The sequence below is a fragment of the Lissotriton helveticus genome, chromosome 3_1 (assembly GCF_964261635.1).
Source record: "Lissotriton helveticus chromosome 3_1, aLisHel1.1, whole genome shotgun sequence".
NCBI lineage: Eukaryota > Metazoa > Chordata > Amphibia > Caudata > Salamandridae > Lissotriton > Lissotriton helveticus.
Window position 1 is genome coordinate 1,830,964,975 of NC_136061.1, and position 26,110 is coordinate 1,830,991,084.

General features: G+C 47.8%; 1 protein-coding gene across 1 annotated transcript in view; it reads left to right on the forward strand.

Moving 5' to 3' along the window:
• TOLLIP (toll interacting protein) overlaps positions 1–25,353 on the forward strand; it is a 249,134-nt gene extending 223,781 nt beyond the window's left edge. The window contains exon 6 of the mRNA XM_078682765.1: positions 23,115–25,353. Within this exon, the coding sequence (XP_078538891.1) occupies positions 23,115–23,329 (215 nt within the window). The 3' untranslated portion in view covers positions 23,330–25,353. The remainder of the gene's footprint in view (positions 1–23,114) is intronic.
• The last annotated feature ends 757 nt before the right edge of the window (positions 25,354–26,110 follow it).

Sequence of the window (26,110 nt, forward strand, 5' to 3'; positions counted from 1 at the left end):
GACGGGCGGGTTTCTGGTCACGGAGCCCCCTGACTGGAAGCAAGGAGCGGAGCACAGGGGGGTATCGGCGGTCCTCTTTGCCGGGGGCCTCTGGAGGGGCGTGAGTGCCGGATCTGCGGACCTTTCCCTCAAACACCCACACTTTACCATCCTAGTTGATCTCAATTTACATGTGGATGACCCTACCTGTTCAAAAGCGAGGTGCTTTGTAGAAACCCTAGCGGGCATAAACTTAGACCTGAGAGTGCATGGTTCCACTCACTCTGCTGGCCACACCTTAGACCTGATTTTCTCAAACCTTCCTACACTCTGTACTTCGACCCCCAGTCCGCTGGCCTGGTCTGATCATTTTCTCATCCCATTTACTCTCTCAACTCCCTCCTGGTTTAGGTAGAAAATGGCACAAAGTTACACTTGAGGCCCTTGAACCAGCATTATCTAATGTGGAGTGGCTCTCAACTAATAATATAGATGCAGATGTGGATACATTTAATTCCACTCTGGACACAATGATTAATCGGATCGCTCCTCTTCTCCCCCTTAAATCGGCCAGATTGAAACCTTCCGCCCCTTGGTTCTTATTGAAACTCCGAGCGGTGAAAAGCAAATGTAAAAGACTTGAACGACAATGGCGACGGACATATGATCTGATTGAAAAACATCTATATAAAACAGCGCTGAAGAGATTCCACAAATTAAAACAAACCACCATGAAAGAGTATTTTGCCAATAAAATCAACTCTGCTGACAATTCGGCCAAAACCCTCTTTCAAATTGTGAAAGATTTCATTAAGCCTACGGCACTCTCCCGCTCCTCCTTACTTAGCCAAGAACTGTGTGATGATTTATCCCACTTTTTTCACCATAAAATTGTGGATATTTTCACTTCATTTTTACCTCCCAAAAGGCATAATGAGGCCATGCCTACTCCTTCCCCTTCTGTGGCCAGTACCACCTCTTTTGTTGCATTTGACCCCATTCCCAAAGATTCAGTCTTACACAGAATGAAAAAATGCAAATCTGGCTCCCCTCTCGACCCCGTCCCAGCTCTTATATTCATGCAGCTATGTCCACTCATTATCTCCCCCCTAGTCTCCTTCTGGAATACTTCTCTTTCCTCTGGTATATTCCCTTCTGTTTGGAAACAGGCAATGCTTGTCCCCATACTGAAGAAAGTGGATGCTGACCCATCCGTACTCAGCAATTACCGCCCCATCTCCCTCCTACACAAACCTGACAAGATTCTGGAAAAGGTGGTGCAGGAGCAGTTGGCCGTCTACATGGAATCTAACTCCCTTTTGCATGACTCTCAATCCGGATTTAGATCCGGGTATAGTACCGAGACGGCCCTTCTGGAAGTATCAGAGACCATAAGAGAAAGCGTGGACAGAGACGAGGTGGCCATGTTGGTCCTCCTCGATCTGTCCGCGGCTTTTGACACCGTGACCCACTCTATTTTACTGAATAGACTATATGATCTAGGTATTCAGGGCATTCCACTGGCGTGGATAAAATCCTTGCTAACAGGCAGAACGGAACAGGTATGGTGCCGTCCCTTCCTGTCAAAAATAAGATGCCCCTCGAGTGTGGTGTCCACAGGGTTCGGCACTCAGCCCTCTGTTTTTTAATGTCTACATGTCACCATTGGCAAAGGTTGTTGAGAGCTGTGGTGTCAGAGTGGTCTCTTACGCTGATGATACTCGGCTTATTCTCTCCTTTAGAGACCACTCTGACACAGGGCTCGACAATTTTAAATCTTGTCTCACCAAAATAGTAGATTGGATGACATCTAACACATTAAAACTGAATACAGATAAGACTGAGATGCTGTTTTTTTAATTCAAAAACACCCCTGCTGACGTTTGTATGGTGGCCGACTGAGCTTAATCCACCACCTATCCCCGCCCACTCTGCCCGGAACCTTGGGTTCCATTTTGATAATGAACTGTCATGCAAAACTTAAATCCAAAAGGTCACATCTGCTTGTTTTGGTAAACTAAAAATGATTAAAAAAATCTCCCCCTATCTTTCTAATGATTCAATGAGGACGGTTGTGCACGCCCTCATCACCTCACATTTGGATTATGCCAATAGTTTGTATGTAGGGGCACCTGCATACCTATGCCATCGACTGCAAGTCGTCCAAAATGTGGCGGCAAGACTGATTTGTCATGTCCCCTATCGGCATTCCATTTCCCCTTACCTGAAGAATTTACACTGGCTCCAAATCACCTATCGCATACAGTTCAAAGCCCTGGTCCTAGCCTTCAGAGCGCTCAATGGTCTTGGGCCACGCTATCTCAGAGATAGACTGAAGCAGGTCCGCTCTCTAAGATCCAACCACCTCCGTCTCATACTACCTCCCCGTTTTCATCGTTCGAGAAGAGGTGGTAGAGCTTTTGCGGTAGTCACCGCCAAGCTGTGGAACTCTCTGCCGCTTGACCTTAGACTTACCGAATCAGAATGCCTGTTTAGATCCAAGCTAAAAACATACCTGTTCTCACGCTGCTAGTTGTCTAATCTCTGATGTCTCTGTCCTCAGCGCCGGGACACCCCCGGTGGGGGTAGCCGTGCGCTCTATCAAACTCCATAAATAAATTTAAAAAATAAATAAATAAATCTGCCTGCGCTTTGTCTTGACTGGGGACGAGACGAGTCCCGGATCGTGGGGTGTGTGAACGCTACCCCCCGGTGGAGAGTAGAGCAGAGTACGAGCGCCGGCCGGGGTGAGGGGACGACCGGCGAGGCACGCTACGAGAGACAGGGGCTTTTGGTCCTGCACAGATCGCCCATCCCCTGGAAGCTGAGCTGGTGGCGGCCGACGACCGTGGAACAGGACCTCCGGGGAGTATCTCGAGCGGGCTGATCCCTGTCCGAGGATCCTCAACGTGCCTACGGTGCTGCGGGAGCACACAGGGGCCGCCCGGCCCGAGCAGAAACGAGCACTAACGGTACGCTGGTGCCACGTGGAGGGGTTGAGTGTGGAGGGGATCGCTTCCAAGAGACTACGTCTTGCTCCGGGGCCCAGGTGAGGGGAGAGAGTGCGAGGAGCTTTGGGTCCGGGACACGAAACTGGTGGCATACTGTGGCCCCTTGAACCTGGCGCCAGCTGCTACGCAAACGCGCTGGACCCGAGTGGCACCTGCTGGGGCGGGTGACCGGTGGCGTGCTGTGGCCCCCTTGGCTCGGGAGGACGACCCTGGGGGGCCGGCTGCTCCGGGCATCTGAGGAGGACGGTCCCATACTGAAGTTGTGAGCAGCGGGAGGCGTGACCCGGATCCCGCGGAGCGGACGACTCACGGACCGGGCGGGGGGCCGCACCGCCTGAGGGACGTAAAGGTGTGCCCGCCACTAGTGGAAGCCAACCCTGTGGGGCGGCACGTTGTCTTACGGTCTCCACCGGGCGGAAAGGCCTGAACTGATACTCACGCGACAGGGGTGGCGCACTAAGTCTCCGTACCTTCAGCGCACATACTCGCGGGGGCTGACTGACCACACCACCTGAGGTAGTTTGCACCACACCGGCGCTGGGTCTTATAAAACACTGCGACAGCGGCGAAGCCCCGGGACGACCTTTGGAGACCCACACCAACGGGGAGGAACCGTCTCTAACGCTCCGTCAGGTGGGGGTGCGGTCGAAGACGGCGCAATGTCTACCAAACCCCGTAAGGAGAAGCCGGGCAAGGATGCCCCACCGAAGGGGACCCAGCAGACTGCGTCCCCCGGTCCCAGCGTCTCGCCTAAACTGAAAGACGATGAGGCGCTCGCCACTAAGGCTTTCATGCTGGAACATTTCTCTGCCATTAAGGAGGACATTTCTGAACTCCGCTCCCAGCTTGCTTCGGACCTTCGTGAGGTGAGGAGGGACGTGGATAGCATCGGAGAACGAGTGGCCACATTGGAGGACCATGACCTGGGTATGGCGGACGAGGTGCACCAGCTCCAGCAGGATGTGATCCGGCTCACAGAGCAGAATTTAGATCTCCAGGCCCACGCGGAGGACTTGGAAAACAGGTCCCACCGTAACAACATCCGCATCCGGGCCGTGCCCTGGGACGGGGAAGCTGGAGACTTGAGGGGCTACGTGGAGGCCCTCTTCCTGCAGGTCCTGGGAGAGGAGGACATACGCGAGATCCGTATGGACAGGGTCCACAGAGTCGGTCTGCCAAGGCGCGGAGGGGCCCCACCCCCCCGATATCCTGGTTTGCATCCACGACTTCCAACTGAATGAACGCATACTTCGAAAGGCTCGAGGAACCCCCTCCTTGCAATTTCGGGGCCATCATCCCCAGCTGTTCCAGGACCTGGCGGCTTCGACGCTTCAGAAGAGGCGTGAGTTTCGACCTGTGATCGCTTTCTTGCGTGACCAAAATGTGACCTACTCCTGGGGTCATCCCTTTCGCCTTATCTCCAGATGGCAAAACAGGTTGGTTCAGGTCAGATCCCTGCAGGCTGCCAGAGCCCTCCTGGGCCTAAATGACGCTGCCCCCTCCTCGGGCAGTGGGGGCTCCCCGTCGGGGCAGAGGCGGCGCTCCCCGTCCTCGCAGAGAGTGAGCCGGGCGGCTGCCTCGAGGAGGCCGGGTCCTACGATTAGCCTGCAGGAGAAAGGTGCAGCGGTTGCCTCTGTGGCAACGGTGACGGTGGCGCCATCGCAGGATATCTCCGGAGCGGCCTGAGCCCTGGGAAGACGGTTAGTTGGCGTCGGAGGGACACCTCCTTTTCAGGTACCGTGGGTAATTTTGTACTTTTGGGAAGACCCCCCCGGACCGGACCCTGGGGGGCACATTCAATGGTGCCACGACCCTCATCCCCTGGGGGAGGATGCTTCTTACTGTTCTGCTGGTTTGGAGGTGTAACACAAAGGTCTTGGGAGTGGGAGGGTTTCTGGGGGGTCTGATGAGAGAGTTGGGGGGGTTGGGGAATGGGGGGCGGTGGTGGTGACAAGATGTATGGTTCGGTACAGCTTCCGGCTTGTGGAATGTTGTAGGTCTGCCTTCTGACCGATCGGAGTTGGTCTCTGGGGCTCTGTATGTCTGCAATTCTGACTGCGCTGTTTTGATGGAACTGCTGTGTTGGACTCCCAATGCACTTGGGGGCAAGGTGGCGGGGTGGAACTCTTGGATACTCCGGATTGGGTCATGGGGGGATGTGTGGCTGGGGGACGGAGGAGGGGAGTCAGTGAGGTGTTGGTTGACGTCCGTTCTCCCGGAACGTGCTCCCTGTGGATGTACTCGTGGTGCGCCAGCACAATTTGACCTTTGGCGGCTTCGGGTGGGGGAGGTTGAGAGGTTTCTTGACTGTATGTAAGTAGCGGGGGGAAGGGTCTCTACTTTGTAATGCCGCTCAATATAGGGACATGGAATGTGTAAGGCTTGAATTCCCCGCAAAAACGCAGAAAGTTTGGAAGTATGTGAATGACCACCAGCTAGATGTGGTGGGCCTCCAGGAGACTCACTTGGCGCGCAAGGATGAGACCCGCCTCAAACACAAGCACTTCCCCCTTATTTATAGATCATCCGCTTCCACGAAGCATAGGGGGGTGGCCCTTCTCTTCCGTTCTGTCCTCCACTTTCAGCCCATGGGTGTGCGCAGCGATAAGGAGGGTCCTTGGCTGATGGTCAAAGGTCTGATGCATGGTAAACTGTGCACCTTTGTGGTGGTGTATGCTCCAAATGAAGGCCAAAATAGCTTTATCCAGGACCTGCTGCGGAAAGCGGATGACTTTGTTGAGGGAGTCCTGTTTTTGATGGGGGACTTTAATCTGGTATGGCATAGGGAAATGGATAGCTCTCCTCGTCAGAGATCCGACACTGGTTTGTTCTCCACACACTCTTAACACACAGCGGCTGATAGGTGACTTGGGTCTGGTGGATGGGTGGCGCTCTCTCCATCCCCATTCTCGGGACTACACCTTCTTCTCCCATGTCCATCACTCCTATTCCCGCCTGGACCACATTTTTTTAAGTCAAGCCCTTAGAGGAGATGTCCGCGACGCCAGTATATTCCCGCTCTCTGTTTCTGATCATAGCCTACTCATGCTCTGTCTACACTGGTCGGTGAGGAGTGACGGGCAGCGCAAGTGGTACTTCCCGGCCTCACTTGTCTGGGATGAACCCTCATGTAAGGAGCTGCGTAAGGCCATCCGGGAATTTTTCGCTCTCAATCCCGTGTCCGATACATCGGTATTCACCACCTGGGACGCCTTTAAAGCGTCAATGAGGGGCACCTGCTTGGCCCTTAATGCTAACCTTAACAAACTGCGGCGGAAGGAGCGGGAGGAGATGGAAGGGGAACTCGCTGCTCTTGAGCAAGCGCATAAACGGAACCCTTCCAGATTGACCCTTCGCCCATTGACGGCGGTTAGGGGGAAGCTTAGGACCCACTATAACAGAGCGGAATTTACCCTGCTGAAACTACGGCACCTCTCCTACTCCCAGGGGAACAAGGTGGGGAGACACCTGGCTCGACAGCTCCGGGACAAGAGGGAGAGGGACTACATAGCGGGTATCCGAGATGCGGCGGGGACTCTGCACCATCGGGATGAGGTCAAAGCTGATCTCTTCGGACGCTTCTATGCCGCGCTCTATGCAGGGGAGGCCCTTAACCCTGAGGACCAACGAAACTACCTAGGCGGTCTTCCTCTGCCCCAGGTCTCCGAGGAGTGGAATGGGATACTCGCTGCCCCATTTACCAGAGCTGAAGTGCTGGATGCCATTAAAGCCCTGAAGCCCCATAAGGCACCTGGGCCAGATGGCTATACCGCTCTTTTCTACCAGACCTTCGCGACGGCGGTGAGCGATTTTCTGGTCTCCCTTTTTAATGACAAGGCAGAGGCCAGGGAAACGTCTGGTTCAATGGCCGAGGCCGTGATTTCGATTATCCCCAAATCGGGTAAGGACCCGTCCAAATGCTCCTCATATCGACCGATAGCCCTCCTCAATATTGACGCCAAGTTGTACTCCTCCGTCATTGCGGGTAGGCTCCAAGACCTGATGCCGGCGCTCATTCATCCAGACCAATCTGGATTCATTAAGGGGCGCCAGACCCATGACAATACAAGGAGAGTCATCCATTTGATAGAGAAGGCTAACATATTAAGAATCCCGGCGGTCCTGGTGGGCCTTGATGCAGAAAAGGCCTTTGACCGGGTAGACTGGGGCTTCCTGTTTCACACCTTGGCCATCTTCGGCTTCTCGGCTAAGTTCCTATCGATGGTGAGAGCGAACTACAGCAGCCCCCGATCTAGAGTGGCGGTAAATTCCCACCTGTCAGCGTTTTTTTCGCATTCCCGAGGCACCAGACAGGGCTGCCCCCTCTCCCCCCTGCTCTTCGCCCTGAGTATTGAGCCATTGGCGCTAGCTGTGCGGAAACACGAGGAGATACGTGGTCTCCCCTTTACTGGGGAGCAGCTCAAGATTACCCTATTTGCTGATGACGTTCTCCTATCTGTTATGGATCCGGCTCATTCTCTCCCACACGTCCAGAAGGTTCTGTTGCGCTTCGAAGAGGTGGCCGGCTTCAAGGTAAATTACGATAAATCTTATGTTCTCAACCTTACGCTTTCTTCAGAGGAGGTGGACTGATTGCGGCCGCTCACGCTGCTGCCGTGGACCTCCAATTCCATCCTGTACTTGGGGATCCGGCTGACTCCCTCGATAGGGGAATTGTACTCCGCGAACTTCCCTCCGTTGCTGGCAAAGATTCGGGACGACCTTGAGCGCTGGAAGCCGAAGTTCGTGGCTGGGTAGAATTCACGCGCTTAAAATGGTTCTTCTCCCCAAGTTCTTATATCTCTTCCAGGCGCTCCCTATACCATTGGAGATTGACTTCTTCCGGCGCCTCAAAACCCAGATGCTTCGTTTCGTCTGGCAGGGGGGACGGGCGCGTTTTTCCTTTACTACTCTCCGTCGGCCGTGGGGGGCCTCCCTGACATGCATTTATACTACAAAGCCGCGCAGCTACGGGTCTTGGTGGAGTGGTCCCAACAGTTTTCGGAGAAACATTGGCTGCATATGGACAGAAGTGTAGCGGGAAGATCGATCTGGGACTTGGCGTGGAAACCCAAAGGAGATAGGCCCAAGAACGCATACATTAGTACCCCCACCGGCACTACCCTGAAGGTCTGGGACACAGTGTCTGGTGATGAACGCTGGACTACGTTCCCATCTCCTTTTACGCCAATACACTTTAACGCGGCCTTTCCGCCGGCGCTGCGGGAGGGCCCCTTCGACGTCTGGAGGGAAGGGGGATGTCGTGCTCTCACGCACTTGTTTCATGGCTATACTCCGCTTACCTTTGACAACTGTATGCGGGACTACGGAGTCCCACTGTCCGAGCGATTCCATCACGTCCAGCTGCTCCATTGGGCCTTGTCTCCTGCGGTCAGCGACGCGGCCACGAGGCCTCCCTCTCCTTTTGAGGCCTTCATCTTGCGGACCACCACCATGAAGGGCGTTATTTCCTTCCTCTAAAACCTCCTGCTTACCTCCGCCGTGTCACCTCGTCCCCGTTATATGGGTCTTTGGGAGGAGCTCCTCGGGCGAGATATTTCGGACGAGGAGTGGTCGCGCCTGTTGCGGGACATTGCTGCGCATAATCACTCTGTTCTTTGTTAGTTCGTATTCTTGCGGCACCTTAAATAATAACTGAGGCATAAAAAGGGCCAATGCAACAGGCGATGTGTATCTGTATCGCTATTTCTACCTCACAGAGCTTCCCACCCCACCGAGACTCTTGATCTGTGGTTCCGCTATGACCACTGCCTGGACTGTCTTACTGCTTCATTGGCCTGCCCTTCCGAGCTAGATTGTGGTTGCTCTCTAGACTTCAACATCCTTGCTCTCTGCCTCTATGATTGCCCCCTGCGTGGGAAGTTGTGCAGAATTGTCGCTCTTTTTCTTCTGTTTTCTTTAATAAAACAACATAAAGCTTTTAAAAAAATAAAAGTTTCCTCTTGAGGACATAAGATAATTTTATGATCATCTTGACACTGTCACCACCCTGACAGTCTCCCTCCTGTTGGAGGACTTATCACTTGGAGAACAGGACACTCAAGTGATTAGACTCAATGACTCTATCCACCATATCACACCTAGGTTGATGACATGCACCATTGGTTGTGAAGACGTGGTTGAGGGTCATCGAGACAGTCCTTTTGGAAACCCGTCAAATGAATGTGGTTCACTCTCCTTTTGATAAGGGATATTACTATTGAAAAGCTGAGGAAACCTCTGCTTCTATCTTCACCCCCCTTCTGATTTAGATATGTTTCTATAAACGCCAGCTAATTTTTTGAGATAAAAGTTTTGGTCATGATAGCCATTATAACCAGAGGAAGTGTTTATCAGAACATTTATCAGGAATGTCAGTTAGGTTAGTTTGATACAGTTATGCATACTGGGACTAGTAAAACAAAATGTAAGTGTTAGAAATGGGATCTCTGGTTGGCTAAGGCTTGCGCCAAAGCCAGGCAGAGACCACCACTCTAGTCAGGGCAATGGAAGTTACATGCCAAAGATAACCCCTGCTCACCCCATTGGTAGCTTGAAACGAGCAGGCAATGTGTAAAGCACTTGCGCAACACACACAGCAACAACATACTAGGCACACCATAAAAGGAACTCCACTCAAGGTTATATCAAAGATAGCCTTTGTATTATCATAAAACACATTAGAATAGTAATCACACAATTTACATGGTGCCACCTGGCACTGGGCAATATTTACAGGAGATTATATACACATGACAGGGCCACTTGGACCACTGCCAGAACCATCACTTAGTAAAGATAGTAAATGTAGAACATATAATAAATAGAACACAACCAGTAATTACTGGCAAACACTGTACTCCGCATCACCCTGTAACACAAACCATAGTATGCACAGTATCACATTTAGGCGTGAAATACATTCTGCACCAACCTCCTAAGCCTAAACATATTAGACCACAATCTCCTAAGCATAACTCATGTTGGGAAATAATCTCACTAGCATAAACCACAGTAGAGAATAACTCTCACATAAACACAGTATGCAAAACCTCATAATCCTAAAACCATATTTAGAGGCATAAGTCAGAGTGCTTAAATCATACTACATAAATCACATTCCCTAGCACCACATAAATCACATTAGGGCCTGGCACCCTACAGACCTAACAGTCCATCCGGCCAACTGGCATACTCCAAGGGGCTCAAATGCCCTATGTCCAAAGTGTCAGGGCGGCTGCCAATGCAGCAGAATCCATGAGTGTGCAATTGCGCAGACCTAAACGTTGCAGCTAGCACTAAGTGCTGCGTAGCTGTGAAAGTTAGATGTGGGGCACTGACCCAACTGTGCCCTGGGAACAAATTAATCAGAAACGTTGCAGCCTCCCGCCCTAGTGCGGCGCAGCTGACATCAAAGCAAATGGGCCCTGGCATGACTGTGCCCTCGGGCCCCTCTGGGGCTCTCCTCATAAAAGTGCCCCCATCGGTGCAACTGCCCTCTATCAAGCAGGGCAGCTGAAATGTACCTCTAGGCAAAGGCACGGCCACCGACAATGTGCCCTGAGGTTCCCTCTCACCAGGGACTCTAAGGAAGGAATGCCCCCATCGTTGCAGTTGCCCGCTGTCAAGCAGAGCAACTGTGAACACTTCTGCAAAGGGGGCTTGTAAAGAAACTTGCCCCTATGCTGGAGCCACACGGGCTCTTAAAGCAATCACGCCCAACGTTGGAGCGGCCCGCAACAGTGGTACCGCTCAGGCCCCAACGCTGTGCCCATATCGAGCCTTCACTGACCGGCTTGAAGCAGAACCCTGCGCTCCTCTCTGCGCTTCGGGACTGGCGCCGGTGATCCTCCCTACTTCGCCGGGGTTCTCTGTGGTCTGTGCTGGGCTTTCCTGAGCTTCACAGGAGCCCCGCCAAACAGCTGCAGCAACTCTCCGCACTTCATCCGGGCTCTTCGTGTTGACGCGGAGCTTCCTTCTGAAAGGCGGAAGTCCCGCCCCACGTCAGGCCTCACACTGCCTGACTTCCGGTTGTGGTGCACTCAGGCCGCTGCGGTGATCTCCTTTCAGCCGGGCCATTGCGGGGTGGGCACCCGCTCGGTAAAGAAAAGAATAAGCGGGGTGGGCACACGCCACTCTCCTCCATCAGAATAAGCGGGGTGGGCACCCGCCTAAAATAAAAGTAAAATAATCGGCAGAAATGCCGGGTGGGCTCCCGCTAAAGGCACAATGCGGGGGATTCCCTATGCTGGGGATTCCCTCTAAAAGGGGTGTGGCTATGCGCTGCGAAGCCCACGCTCCTTATCATCTGGGCAATTAAAAGATAGCACTCCCAGGTGCTGGAGGTAAAAATCAAATATAGCGCTCACGAGGAGCCTGGGGCCACAGCTCCAGTAGCAAAGAAATCTTTCAGGTCCTTAGGGATCAAGGAGCAAGGCAGGGCCCAGGGAGGCAAGCCCTCATGGCAGCCCCCCATGGCCTCAGCAGCAGCACGCCCCGGCTGGATTCAGGAACAAGAACTTACCATTTTCATAAGGTCACAGCCCCTATATTCATACTACATAATCCTTTGTCTGCAGTGCAGGGCATGGGGGAACCTGCTGCAACTCATTCAGGGGGGATTTGGAGCACTTCGTTTTGCAAGCTCCTCTTCCCCTTTGTCAGGTTGGGGCGAGGTGATCAGACACACCACAGGGTGCGGAGCCAGCATTCACTAGGACAGGTACCATCCTATTCAGAGTCAGGGGATTACCTCTCCCACTACTCTCAGCCCAGATGTCCTATTCAGCCCAGCGCTGACTCCTCCTACCCCACCTGGAGCCACACACACCTCCCAGCTCCTGCCACTCACAAGCCAGACATGCAATTCACATCAGGCAGGCAGACACATAGCACACAGAAATACTAACTTTTAAAAGTGGCACTTCTAAAATAACTACAATAAATCTGCGCACACCATTGCGCAGCCTTTATTCCCACAATTTCATACATACCAGACTTGCCCACACTGCTACTCTCATGACAGGAATTACCACTGACACACACTGATCAGGGAATTCCCAATGCATTCCTACGGGAGGGCAGACCAACCTTCAAATGTAACACAGAGAGCGCACGCACTTTACACTGGACCACAGTGCTAAAGTGCCCAGAGGCCCAAAACCACCAATCCCATGCCCGAGAAAAGGCAAAAAGTTTAGGGGTGTACCTGCCAAAAAGGGCCAAGTCCAATAGTAAGGTCACGCTTAGAGGCCACAAATCAAATGTTTTAATTTTGAGTTCTTTAATGCAATAGGTCACCATGTAGTAACACCAATCACTTGTTTGCAAAGCAGACAAAACATTTGAGATTTGGCTTTGAAATTGTGTAGTACTCTGTGTGTCCCCATTCCATGTATGTCTGAGCTGGTGTCTCAACAGCTGAGAGTCAATGATGTAATAAATGTGTTAGTGAGGAGTATAAGCTAGTAGACTGTAACAGTTGGGAGTGAAATTGAAGCCCCAACACGACCTACTCGCTGTTCTTGTAACCAAAGGCATAAATTGAAAAAAGAATATTCCTCATACCTGAGTGGCTCTAGACTCTTGTCTGAAGACACGGCTCCTGAATCTCAACTGCTTGATTAGCCAATGTGATTCTTTGATAGGGTGATCGTAATTAGAGAGAGGGAAAGCAGCACAGTGTTCTCCAGTTGATGAGAGCAGTCAGATACGCTAGATGTCAATATTACCTGTTATGAAAAAATGTCAGCAGACGCTTTGCTCCATCTGGTTCTCTCTCTGCTTCTTTCCATCTCTCTTGCAAGCTTTTTGTCTCCTGTTTTTCTCTCTGGTACTCGCCCTTATTTTTGTGACTTCAGTGCTTCTTTGAATACAAGAGTTATTTAAAATGGAATTGCTGCCCTGCATCCCCCCCCCGTGCTAATAGTTGTAATGACTGGAATTATAGTTTCATAAATGGTTGCCGAACTTGGTTTAAAAGTCTTTTTTTCACCAGTGTACATTACCTACCTGTCAACAACCTAAGGTGGTGTTACTTGCTTGTAATAATGTTATTCTTACGTCCCAGTCCTCAAGTACTATGATTGTGATGCACTGAATGTGTGCCTGGGAAGGTTTTTTAGTATTTAAAGAGCTTAGAATCTTAGCCTCTTTCCTCACCTAGACTGCTCTTGGCATATCTAGCTCATTGGAATAAAGACCAAAATTATCCACACTGAATGGACTTATCGACCTTTTGTCTCTAAAACAGAGCTGTTCTTTCGCATGGTGGAGGTGGTTTGATTTCTCCCTATATCTTGCTTGGTGTCCTTTTTCTGGCCTCATTCCTTTAAATTAGTTTATAATAACTGTTGTTTTGCAGTGGGCATTGTCCTCATACTGACCTCCAGGTGCCTGTTTGATTGTTAACAGCATCGCTATGAGTAATAGTAAATACTAGTATTAATGATGATGTTCTGTGCCAGAAAAACAACTTAGCAATGTTTGGTGTGAATTGGAACAATTTGCAAGTTCTCCTGCACTAACATCATTTCACCCTTGAACACTACCTCTTTACCCATGATAGACCCATCACCACACCCACATCCAACATTGGCTCCTCTAGAGCTTCTTGTGTTTTTCTGGTGGTACCATTTAGTTTTGTTTTCACTGTTTTCATTTCTTAAAAGGGTCATCATGTTCCTCATACTTTTTTCTATTTAGATGATGGGTCATACATGCCAGGCTACACAAAATGTAGAAAAATCTTCAGCTTATCACTTTATAGTTGGTATGTCATGGGAAGCTACGTACTACAAGGTTTCCTCCACTAAAGATATTTATAGATGTGCAATCTGCTCTAAAAGGTAGTCTATAACTTTTCAAGGGTACATCACCATTATTGTTATCTTTAGAATGTTTATTTGGGAATGTGCCCTCAGTTGTTTATTGAGAAACTTGGCTCTAAAGAAAGCGCTGACTTTGATCAGGCTAGGCTAAGTGACCTTTTTGGCTAGGTAATATTGAACATCACTCTTTTTCATTATTCAATCAATTGATACCATAAAAGATGCTGGTGTGTAAGAATGGGCCTGCATTTCTCTTTATACTTCTGAATGTTTGGCTTTTTTTCATATGGCCCTCTCTTGCTAAAGCAACTACTCTGTTATATGTCCAAAAGTCATATAGTATCCTTTTATGGCCATAAAATGTTCATGCAGATGGTGAAAAATAACTAGTCAAGAGCGATTACATGGTTAGTGCGAGAGTATGCATCTTTGAAGTGACAAAACTCAAGTACTGTCAGGGATTTGAGCTTCTTTCCCGACCTGAAGGGCTAAAGTATCTGCAATTAGTATCTGATAAACTCCTAGCTGCAGATTCCTTACCTTAGAATATCCCCCAGATGTCAGGCTGGATCTGGAAATGTTCGAGCACTAAACCTACATGCCAGTCTGTGCCTTTGTTTGGCTTGGCGTTGTTCGCGCTAGAAATGACTTGTGTAGTGCCTATATAGGCACCACCCCGGCATCCTGACATAATTTATTTTCTTTCCGCGCCAGTTAGCACAAATCCAGAAAATTCTACTCCGAGCCACTTTGAACTGACTTTTTCCTTGAATTTTTGTCAAAGCTTTTTGAGATTTTCAATCTCTGTATGTCAAGAATGTCCCCTAAGAAGCCTACAGGCTTTAAACCATGCGGTGCCTGTTACAGACTGATATCTGCAACAGACCCCCATTTGGTTTGCCTATGGTGCTTGGAGTGGGACCATGACTCCAAGACCTACGAAGGACTGCTGTATCATGAGTCATACGGTGCTGAGAGAATGGTCCCTGAAGCTCGTTACTGCCCAATAATGGAATACACTGTGATGCTCTCGATCCCGGTCATGCGGAAGGTTCCAGGACTGCTCATGGAGCTGCTGCCGACGATAGTCATCACAATCCAAGTTATTGGGGAAGTCCTACAAACCGAAGAAGTCTACGAAGTTAAAGCAGCCTACGCTTTCCTTCCTCCAGTCAAGGTCATCGGACCTGGTGCAGGAGCACTGTCACGCTAGGCCTCGTTCCATGATGGAGCCTGAGCCTAAGACTGCTCGGCGCCTCCTAGAGTTTCCTGGAGCCAAAGTGACCCTTTCCCATCTCGAGGAGATCCAAGTTATTGGGGAAGTCCTCCAAACCGAAGAAGTCTACGAAGTTAAAGCAGCCTACGCTTTCCTTCCTCCAGTCAAGGTCATCGGACCTGGTGCAGGAGCACTGGCACGCTAGGCCTCGTTCCATGATGGAGCCTGAGCCTAAGACTGCTCGGCGCCTCCTAGAGTTTCCTGGAGCCAAAGTGACCCTTTCCCATCTCGAGGAGTTTTATGAGGCTATGTATCTCATAAATGGAAACCCGACCCCTCCGGAGCGCCTTTGGGCCCCACGGATTTAATAGGGGCCCATACTTATTCTCTGCTTGTATGTCTGCTTATTGGATTTGGTGCTGGATCTGGAGGCGTGGCCTTCTTTGGCGCCTGCCCCAGTGCCATCGTTTCTGGCACTGCCACCAGCCCACGGTAATGTAGGCCCTCATTATCATACTAGACTCCGACGTGGAGCTGGATGGGCGTAGTCGGACGCTGACTCCGATGTTCTACCAGCACCATTCCTTCCGCGCTGGAACTCGTGCCTTTTTCCGTTGGCTATGGAGGAGGGTATCTCATTCGCAGTGGTGGTTTGGAGGGCAGCTAAGGTTTTGTACCTTCAGTTCGCACAGTGGCAGTCAAGACGAACGTCTTGACAGTGGTGCATCAGCCGGGAGTTGCTCATTCTGAACCTTTATTCCCATTCAGGGATGCATTACAAATGTCCTCCTTGGGGCCTGATCCAAGCCCAGCACAGGAGCTCCTGTGCACAGGAGAGTTCCCCTCTCCCATCGGCCTCTCTTGGCGACCCAAGTTTCCTCACCCAGCACCCACTGTGGAGAGCTTGGTCGTCCAAGCCTCCACTTCCAGAATCAATCGCAGCACTTTCCTTACTACTCCACCGGATAGGAAATCAAAAAGACTGGAGACCTTCAGTAAGAGGATTTCTCTCTTCTGACAGCCTATCATTGCGGTCGGTGAACGCTGCATGCGTTTTGGGCCACATGGTACCCTCCTTCCGTCTAGTGCACATACCCATTGCCATATGAAGGGTTTGCAGTGGGTCCTGAAGTTCTAGTGGACACAGCCTCTAGGGAATCTCTCTGACCTGGTCCAGATGTTGGAGGGAACTGCAAAGCATCTGTAGTGGTGTCTATCGGAACACAGTTTGGTCAGACCCCTCTCCCTTCTCCACCCAGAGCGGACTGTAGTAAAAGATGTGCCACTCCTAGGTTGGGGCAGCCATCTTCAAGAAGTGGAGACCAGAGGACTCTGGTCTCCGGCGTAGTCATAGCTTCACATGAACCTGCTGAAGCTACAGCCAATCTGGTTTGCATTGAAAGCCATTCTTCAATCACGGGAAGGCTTGTGCAGGTGTTCATGAAAAACACCACTGCCATGTGATACTGCAGCAAACGGTGTGGAGTCGGTTTGTGGACCGTTTGTCAAGAGACTTTGCTCTACTGGGCAATGATGTAATGTAATGGCATTTTCCTAGTAGCTCACCACCTGGTGGACCTCCTGGATGCGAGGGCAGACAAACTCAGCAGTTGATGTTTAGTTTAGCACAAATTGCATCTATATGTGAAGGTGGTGCAAGGTCTCTTTCAAGAGAGGGAGACTCTTGGTTAGATCGGTTTGCCCAGCTGAGAAAGCACAATGTAAGCAGTTTTGTATGCTGGAGTGTCCAAGGTGTTTCTATCTCGGACACTCTTCTAGTTTGGAACAATGGCCTCTTATCCGCCTTTGTTCCGATACCACTTCTGCCCAGAGTTCTCAAGAAGATCGGGGAACGAACGGGCCCAAGTCATTCTTGTGGCTCCAGATTGGGCACAAAGTCTGGTATCCTGAGCTCCTGAGCAAGCCCATTGGTCCTGGGAGGATCTTGTTTCTCAGCAGCAGGGGCAGGGTCCTGCCCCCGAATCCACACATGCTCTGCCTTAATGCTTCAAGATTGAGTGGGGAAAGTTTGGCAGCTTTCGACCTTCCTCGTGAAGTCTATGATGTTGTTCTGGCAGCTAGGCATAACTCCACCAAAACGGTATACACCTGCTGTTGGGACACATTTGTGGCATGGTGTACATCCAAGAATATTAATCCTCCTTCTGCACCCTTATCCCACATTTTATTGTTTGTTCTATCTCTGGCCAGGCAGGGATCTGCTCTGGGTACTGTTAAAGGTTATTTGTCTACTATTTCAGTGTTCTTGCTGTTGCCAGCCTTCTTTATTCAAGTAATTTGTTGTTCCTAAAATGTTTCCAGTAGGTTTCCTCCTATGCCTCTAATCATGCCCCAAAGGGTTCTTAATGTAGTCTCAAATGTTCTTATTTGAGCACCTTTCAGGCTGTTGCTCAATGGCCCACTTTGCTTGCTTACCATCAAGACAGCATTTCTGGTGGCCATAACACTGGTCAGGAGGGTCTGTGAACTGCAGGCACTTTCTGTCCACCCTTCACATACCACCTTTGACTCAGACAAGCTGGTTTTCTCCTTTCTCCTAAAGATTGTGACACCTTTTCATGTATACAATAAATACAGACTTAATCAGTACTATATTTTACAGCTGTCTGTGGTTTTTTAATATGCTTTTGCTTAAATATATATACAAAATAAACCAAGAGATAATTAAAGTGGGGCACAAGCCTGTATCGAACTTAGTGGGAATGACGTACAAGATAAAAACAGAAAGGCCAGGCAGAGTAAATTGTTGGAATGGGGCACATATTGATATGTCAGACAAATTATAGTGGATACACCATTACACAAAATGAGTATTAAATAAAGAAGTGTATATGGCGCACACCAATTCTACGGCTTTTCGATCCTTACAAAAGATATAGGTTCATCATCAGGACAATATCAATGGTATGACTGTGTACATTTTGCCTGTAATAACTAGGTCCAGGTCAGAGTGACTTGGAGGAGGTTCGATTCAAGCGAAGACCGATTAGCAGTCCGGGCCGAGTAAGAAAGATGCAGAGCGCCGCAGGTACAGTCTGTACAAGTAGTACCCAATGTCCCTGACCAATTGTATTTGGGTTTCCCTTGTCTTTTATAACACCTTTTCATGTAGGTCAGAACATCACCTTTCCTACCTTCTTTGCTCCACCTCACCCATCCAAAGAATAGAGACTCCACCATCTGGACCCAGAAAGAGCGTTTTAATTCTACCTTGATCGTTTTAAGTGTTCTGTCTGGGTGGAGGATCAACTGTTCGTTGGGTATATCGGGGCAAAGAGGGGAAAGGCTGTGCAGAAACAAACCATCTCACCATGGATAGTGCTCTGCATAGAAATCAGATGTGCATTGGCCAAAAAGCAACCCCCTGAGGACTTGTGCACTTATTCCACCAGAGCCAAGGCTGCGACTACTGCGTTGGCTCACGGAGTCACTGCCCTGGACATCTGTCTGGCAGCAATGTGGGCGTCTTTGCACATATTGACCAAACACTACTCTCTGGATATTAAGATCCATCCTGATGGGCACTTCACTTCTTAAGTCCTGCAGGACTTTTTAGTGTAATCTGTATTGCATACCCACCGGTGGGAGGTTGCTGACCAGTGCTAAAGTGCATGTACTTCTCCCCTAAATATGGCAACATGGGTGTAGACACAATTGACCTATTTAGCTTGCTTGTAAGTCCCTTGTAAATGATATATCACCAGGGTCTGTAACCTAAAGGCCACTGGTGGGCCTGTAGCACTGATTGTGCCACCCACACAAGTAGCCTTTCAAACCTGTCTCGGGTCTGTCATTGCAGTGCCTGAGTCTGCAGTTTACTGCCTCTTCGACTTGGCATTTAAAACTACTTGACAAGCCTTAAACACTCTTTTATTGCACATAAGTCACCCCCAAGTTAGACCCTAGTTAGCTCTAAGTGCAAGGTGCTGTGTAAGTAAAAGGCAGTAGGACATGTACTTTTACGCTTTGCATGTCCTGGTAGTGGCCAACAGCTAGATTAATTTTTACTCTACTCATGGATTAGCATTTGAAATTCATTAATACACTTTTAATCTGTAATTCCAGATTAGAAAGGAGTAGCTACATTATGTTTTATGTTTGTAATGGTACTGACAAATCATCATTACTAGTAAAGTTGGATTTTACATTTCTATTTTAGAATGTCCACTTTTAGAATGTGGGTATTTCTCTGCTCTTACTGCTCTGTGTGCTTTCAGCTTGTCTCCAATACACGTTTGGGGTTGGTGAATTCTGCACACTTCGCATTCCCTCTAGACAGCCACAAACACAGGAAGCGTAGGTCTGACAGAGGACTCATGAGGCATTTATCTGCATTCGGATAGCTCTTCCTGGGCAGCAAAACAGAGGGAAGCAGACACACCAGAATAGGCAGTGTCCCGTTTCCCACACAAAGTGCTGATTACCCCCTACTGATAGTCTGGAGCCAGGGATGAGATGAAAGGGGATCTGTGCACTTCAATGGCCTGCTTTGAAGTCACCCCCACTTCACAGGAACATCTGAGTATCAGTACTGGGCCTTTGATGCTACCAAGGCAGTATACTACTGGAACTGTGAAATACTCTGCCAGGAGTATAGACTTCTGTGCTTCACTCATTGCCACATTTCTTGACTACTGTTCTGGAAGAACTTATTTTCTGCTTTACTGTGCTGGCCTGTTGATCTCTGCCTTGCTGAGGACGAAGACTGGACCCATCTCACTTGATCCCAGAGTGACTCCAAGGGCTTGCTGGCTTGCCTCCTTTTCTGAAGTCTCCGGGCCATCAAAGACTTACACGAACAGCACCTGGACTCTTCCATCTGTGAGCCCTGCCAAGTGGTGCCAATCCAGACCTGGACCCTTGAAAGGTGATTTTATGTGCTGGCCCATCAAAAGTGATGCATCAATGTCTTTGCACCGATCAGAACCGACGCATTGCTGTTTGACATCAACGCAGTTGCCGCTAGACGACATTGCTTCAATGGACTGCACGGCTCTATGAAGACTGACTGCCCGAGATCGACCATCGCCGGCAAAGTCGATGAAGCCTTCATCTACTGCGCGGATCGTAACAGACACATTGACTCCATTCACTGTTTCGATGGCGCAGCGTCTCTTCGCATTGAGTCTTCGATGTTTATGCTTCCTCCATCCAAGGTACTTTTTCAGTGGGACGTGTGCGAGTCCTGTAGCTGGTCTGCCTTCCTTTGCAGTCGGCCTCATCTTTGGATTTACCCCCGTTTAGTATGACCAGATGTCCCCGGTTCCCAATTATGACTCTAAGCATTATAATTTGATTTCATCTTTAAAAATTCTTAAACTCCGGTTCTGCTTATTGGATTTTTGTCGTTTTGGTCTTGTATTACCCATACGACTATATTCTATTGTTCTAACCCTGAGTATTTTGGTGTGCGTGCGTATGTGAGTGTGTTTGTTTGCTTGTGTGTATGTGTGTTTGCATGTGTGTGTGTTTACTTGTGTGTCTGCATGTGTTTGCTTGTGTGCGTGTGTTTGCTTGTGTGTGTGTTTTTGTTGCACAAATACTTTAAAAATTTCCTCTATAGATAAGCCTGACTGCTCTCTGGCAATCTACCAGATGGCGAGCATAGGTTATAATTTTGTGTGTATCTAGCTTACCCTGACTAGAGTGGTGGTTCCTGCTCTGACAAGGTACATACCTCTGCCAGCCAGAAACCCCAGTTCTAACACCACCTACTTGGTAAATAAACAGAGCCAGATAGGAATCTTCTTGCCCATGACCTTAGTCCATGCATGACTATAGAAAGTAAAAAGTGCTCTTGTAGTCCCTGTGCTCCATTCAGGTGATCGTAGATTAAAGGGAGATTAGTAGATTCAAAGGTGGGGGTTACACCCAAAAGAATAAAAAATGAGGGGTTTGAGGAGGGTACCCCTAAAAAATAAAACAAAATAGTAAGAAATGTTATTTATGTATTCATTTATCTACTGAGGGATGCTGTGGTTGTTGTCCAGCTCACTCACTGTTCCAAAAAAGTGCCTGCGCCAAATTACATCACAGTTTTAAGTTATTGAAAAAACAATTTCAGGACACTCCAGAAGCTCATGTTGCCGATTTTTAATAAAGAAGGTGTAGCGGATTAGAAACGCTGTCGTGTTTCTACTAAGTGGTCTTTGTCACTGCTCGCTAGTTTGTTCACATTGTTTACTTTTATCATATCCCCCTTACCCCCACCCAGAAGGAGACATTGTAGGAATTGTAGTCATACATGTGACTGGTCACGTAAATGTACACATACTATTTTACAGCATCACTTATTTTGATACAGTACTACTTAAGTGGCTATTTACAGTTCATTTCCTGTGATTGTTTGCCTAAGTACTTCTGTGTAAAGCCATGTGTTATAAAGCCCTACGTGGTAATACAACACGTTGTAATGCTCGTGGGTTAAAGGCATATGGGCTAAAGACCCTATATTTGAAGTCTGATATTCATTTAGCAGATGAAAAGTTGTCTTTTCAGTCACTTTGTCTTACATTTCACTTTCCATCAACAGATATCTTTTCACCCCTTATTGAGTTCGAAACCTTCCTCCCCAAGTTCAAGGACCCCTAGTTGTGCAGTTTCTAAACTCGGCAGTAGCTTTGTGTCGATGTGGGATCATATTAATTTCAGGAACATTGCTCTTACTACTGGACAGACTAATGATAAGTAGCTGCCTGAAGAAACAAAAATGATCTTGGAGTACCATTTTTCTCAATGAGAATTGATTCTATCACCTGGGTTTTTGCATTGCCCCACCCAGAAGGAAATTGAAGACCTGCATGTAGAAAGCTGCACCACCGGAATGTCATATGCTCATACATTATTTATACGGTATCTAATGTACTTGGCTCTTGCCCTCCTGAACCCACAAGTATGTTGTACTCTTCCTGTCAACTTAATATTAGCCAAATATCACATTGGTAATACTACTGCCTATACTTCACACCCTTTCCAATGCGCCATCGCCAGTGTCTCTGCCAGTAGTTTAACCTTCTATTTGGATAATGCTTAAGCTTTTAGATATGTCGTCGGCATTGCTATATTATATTAAATTGAGTCTTCTTTTTCAGGTTACAAGAGTTGAAGATTGATCTTTACCTCATTTCCGAAGGCCAGAGCTCTAGGGATTTTTTTCTCCAAAATATTCTAAGCATGAATCCGTGGGCTACATAATCTTGAGAAATTGATTATGGGAAAACAAATGCACTGCAGATGTAATCTCTGGTGTAATATTCTTAGAACTTCATAGTGGACTGCCAGGCGTACGTTACAGCTTGGTGGGCTAGGCTGCCACACAGATGTGCAGGTCATGCGTTTGTCCCAACAGAGCAGTTCAGACTACCTCCCTTCCAGGATAGATAATATGACTTCCATTGATTTGAGTATTAACACCTATTATCCAGTCATTATTATTGTTGCTGTTGTTTTTATTATTGTGTTCTTTTGTGTTGGCACTATTATCAGATTGTGTTACAGTTTTACTGGGTGCGTTACCAGGCCTTCAGAACTGTAAATCTGGTGGTGTAAGTGCTGCCAGTGTAGTTTCTCGTTTCTCTTAAGGAATAGCAGTTGAATAGTGAAAACTGTATAGTTTACTGTGAATCTAAAATAATCCAGAACTTTTCCGTCATAAAATCTTTGTTGACATTCATAGACGGTGGTTGCCTACGTGCGTGAACCTGGCACACATTTTTATAGATAAAATATTCACGCTTTAAAATAAACGTTTAATGAAAACAATCACACAGGAAGCAACATTATTTTTTTCTTGTATAAGTGCCCTCGTGCATTGTTAAGAAGGATGCACTCACAATACGTGTAATTTGTCCTTCAGACTCGCACCATTGAAGAGGTATTTGTCAGAAAATACCATTTAAAATGTTTAAATCTAAAATGTTAAAATATAAAATGTTTAAATATAAGCAAAGGTTGCCTATACCTTCTCAAAAAAAGAAAGAACTAGATTTCGCCATGATGTAACTCTTTCTTCTATTATGTTACCTCTCGTGATGCACTGTTCCTCTTCTCTTTCTTCAGGAATGCCGACAGTCTATAATTCTGGAATGATGCCAGTGGCTGTGCCTCCCCCAGCTGTCAATCCTCAGCATAGAATGACTGATGAGGACCTGAAGGCGATTCAGGATATGTTCCCAACCATAGACAAGGAAGTTGTTCGCTCTGTGCTGGAAGCCCAAAATGGCAACAAAGACGCAGCAATCAACTCTTTGCTTCAGATGGTGGAAGAGTCCTAGGCAATATTTCCTCACTTGTCCTGGTCCTTGTTGCCTTTTCCTAGTTGCCACTTGGATTGTTGACTTGCCAAGCTTCGGATTTAGTGTCAGCCTCCCAAAAACTCATCATTCCCTAAAACAGTTATTCATCATCCTTGGCACTTTCTTATTGGATGCTTATGTTCTATGCACAATGTGTTTGATCTTTCCCTGTCCCAGCAAACTACAGCAGGTTGTCGGTGAGGAAGTGGTGGTTCTATAGACTTTTTACCTAAAAACAAAAGACCCCAATAACTCTTGCTGCTCTTTTATGTCGGCTTGTATGCAGATCCAGTTGCATCATAGAGGTGCAAAAGGATTCATAAATCTATTTTGACCAGAAGAAAAATTATCTCCTGGTTTGGAACATCTCTTGTCACTTCCATGTCACTGGTTGTTTTTCCTATATGTTTAATATGAAGCACAGCAAATAAAGTGGAGACTGCCTGTATTCAAATACACAATGCTTAGTACTGGTTAGCAGGTCATGCTTATTTCACAGATACCGAAAGTAATCCTGTCCAGCCCCTCCTACCCCCTTTATCCATTATTTCCACCTAATTCCGCTCAGAAAAGGTTTGGCCTTATAGCATTAATGTTTCCATTCTGCCTTTTATAACGGATAGTTTGCTGTGGCAGCCATGTTTTAGAGTACCGCGTGACATTTCTGTAAGTCGTATAATGGCGCCACCATATCTAAGCTTACCTCCTAATTTCATGGATTTAGATATGCATGGCCTATGAGTACTTTGTTGCCCCTCTAACTGACTCGTGAACGAGTTTTAAAGCAAACCTGCATATCACCCTTATAAGTAATTCTGAAATTTCTTCCCAACTAGAAGGGATCATATGGTGTATTTCAGTTGGTTTTATTCTGGATCGGATTTGTTTTTCAGAGTAACTGCTAATATCTTTTTCAATTTCTAAATTCAAGTTAAATGTTCAATGTAGCATCAGAAGGAGGAGGGAAGACTAGTTTGCAAGACCAAAGTAACGCTTGTCGCAGGTGGTGAAGAGAAGCAAGCCTGAAGCATGAACTCCAGAATAGGGTCATAGAAAGGAGCTGCAAATTGGATATCATGCCACACAGAACTGAAGACCGATAACTAACATGCATACAGGGACTAATGGCATAATGTGATATTTTTTGTTCTTATTTCGAGATCAGAGCCGAATAAAAAGTTGCGCATGGCTACAGGCTTGAAATGTGGGTTCCAGAACTCTGTGTTAGAAATGAGATAATCAGACTGAGTATGTTGAAAGGCGTAAAGTCCGATGGTTTGGTGGCAGCACTTAGAAACTGTTTGATGGCATCGATGGATGTATACGGAGGGGCCAAGAACTTGGAGACAAGACTTATGTTAGGCCTGAGATTATAGAATAGAAAGGAAGACTGAAGACGGTGTGTAAAGGAGAAAACTCTTTGGAGTGAGGCATAGAAAGAGTGGCAGGTGGCACAGAAAAGAGACAAATACTGGAGCTGAGGACACTGAAAATAGGCTTGTACTACAGCGTGTTACAGTGCAACACGCCGGTATGGACGCCATTAAAAAAAAAACACCAATATCTATCTGGCAATGGATAAAGGTGTACCTGGTCCGATGTCACGGAACTGATGCATGTACATCATGTGTTTTCCATGTGGCAAAGTAAAAATTATATTATTGTGAATAATCTGAAATGTATAGATGAGTTTTATGCTCCACATATGTTCACAAATATTATGTACCGAAAGAATGTCTCGTTTCCTTCCTTTCACTCAAGCAGACTTGCTAACCGAATTACTGTAGATGGCCACATCAATACTGTTGTCATTGAAAAGTAACATCAGTTGTATATCGAAGGCAATCAAACCAAGACAGAATCCATGTACTTTTTTCTGCAGAATCTCAAATGTGTCCTGCTTTATATAGAGGGGCATGTGGCTTCTTCATTCAATTTTCCTGTGGTCCTGAGTTTATGCCAAAAACTGTAAATTGTGACAATAAAAACTTTGTCCACTTTTATCAGAGCCTCTTACTAGCTAGGCACGTCTATATCTTTGTCATTGTGTAGAAAATAAGAAAAAAGGCATAGGAATGGCAATTTGTGTTAACCCCTTCGCTGCGGGGCGAATTCCGCCGCGTGCGAGGGGGGGCGAGGCTGGGCGTGGCTCTCCCATATTCCAGACGGCTCCCGGCCGTCATAAATCATGGTGGGCGTGTGCTCATGACGGCCAGGAGCCGTCCGAACTCCGCCCACTGATTAATTCCCTCGCAGAGGCGGGGAATTAATACCGCGTGGCAACGTTCTGGCGGCTTCCGGCCGTCATGAGCACACGCCTACTGTGACTCATGACGGCCGGGAGCCATCATGAGCACCCAAGGTGTTAAGCAGCAGCAGTCCATGGGAAATAAAATGAGCAGCTAGTAAAATGCACCTGACTACATTCAACCTTGTTGATAGAGGCTATTTATCTCCTTGTTTGTGACCAATCAGAGCTGCTGATGCCTAGGTAATGAGACGATCACCTTCTCGCTACAATGGGGACTTTCCGGGTCAGTAATGCTTAAGAACACGCTAGTGTATAGAACAGAATTATAAGTGGTCTTTTGTTTCTGCACTGAGTGATAAAGAACTAAGAAGTCTGTGCTGTTACAGAGTGCTACTGTCAACAGCACACAAAGACTGATGAGTCTTCATATTTGCTACATCAATTGAGATGTTTCAATCAGCACAACTTTGGTTGCTTGCTTTAAAGTGTACTTTTTGCGTTTTTCACCT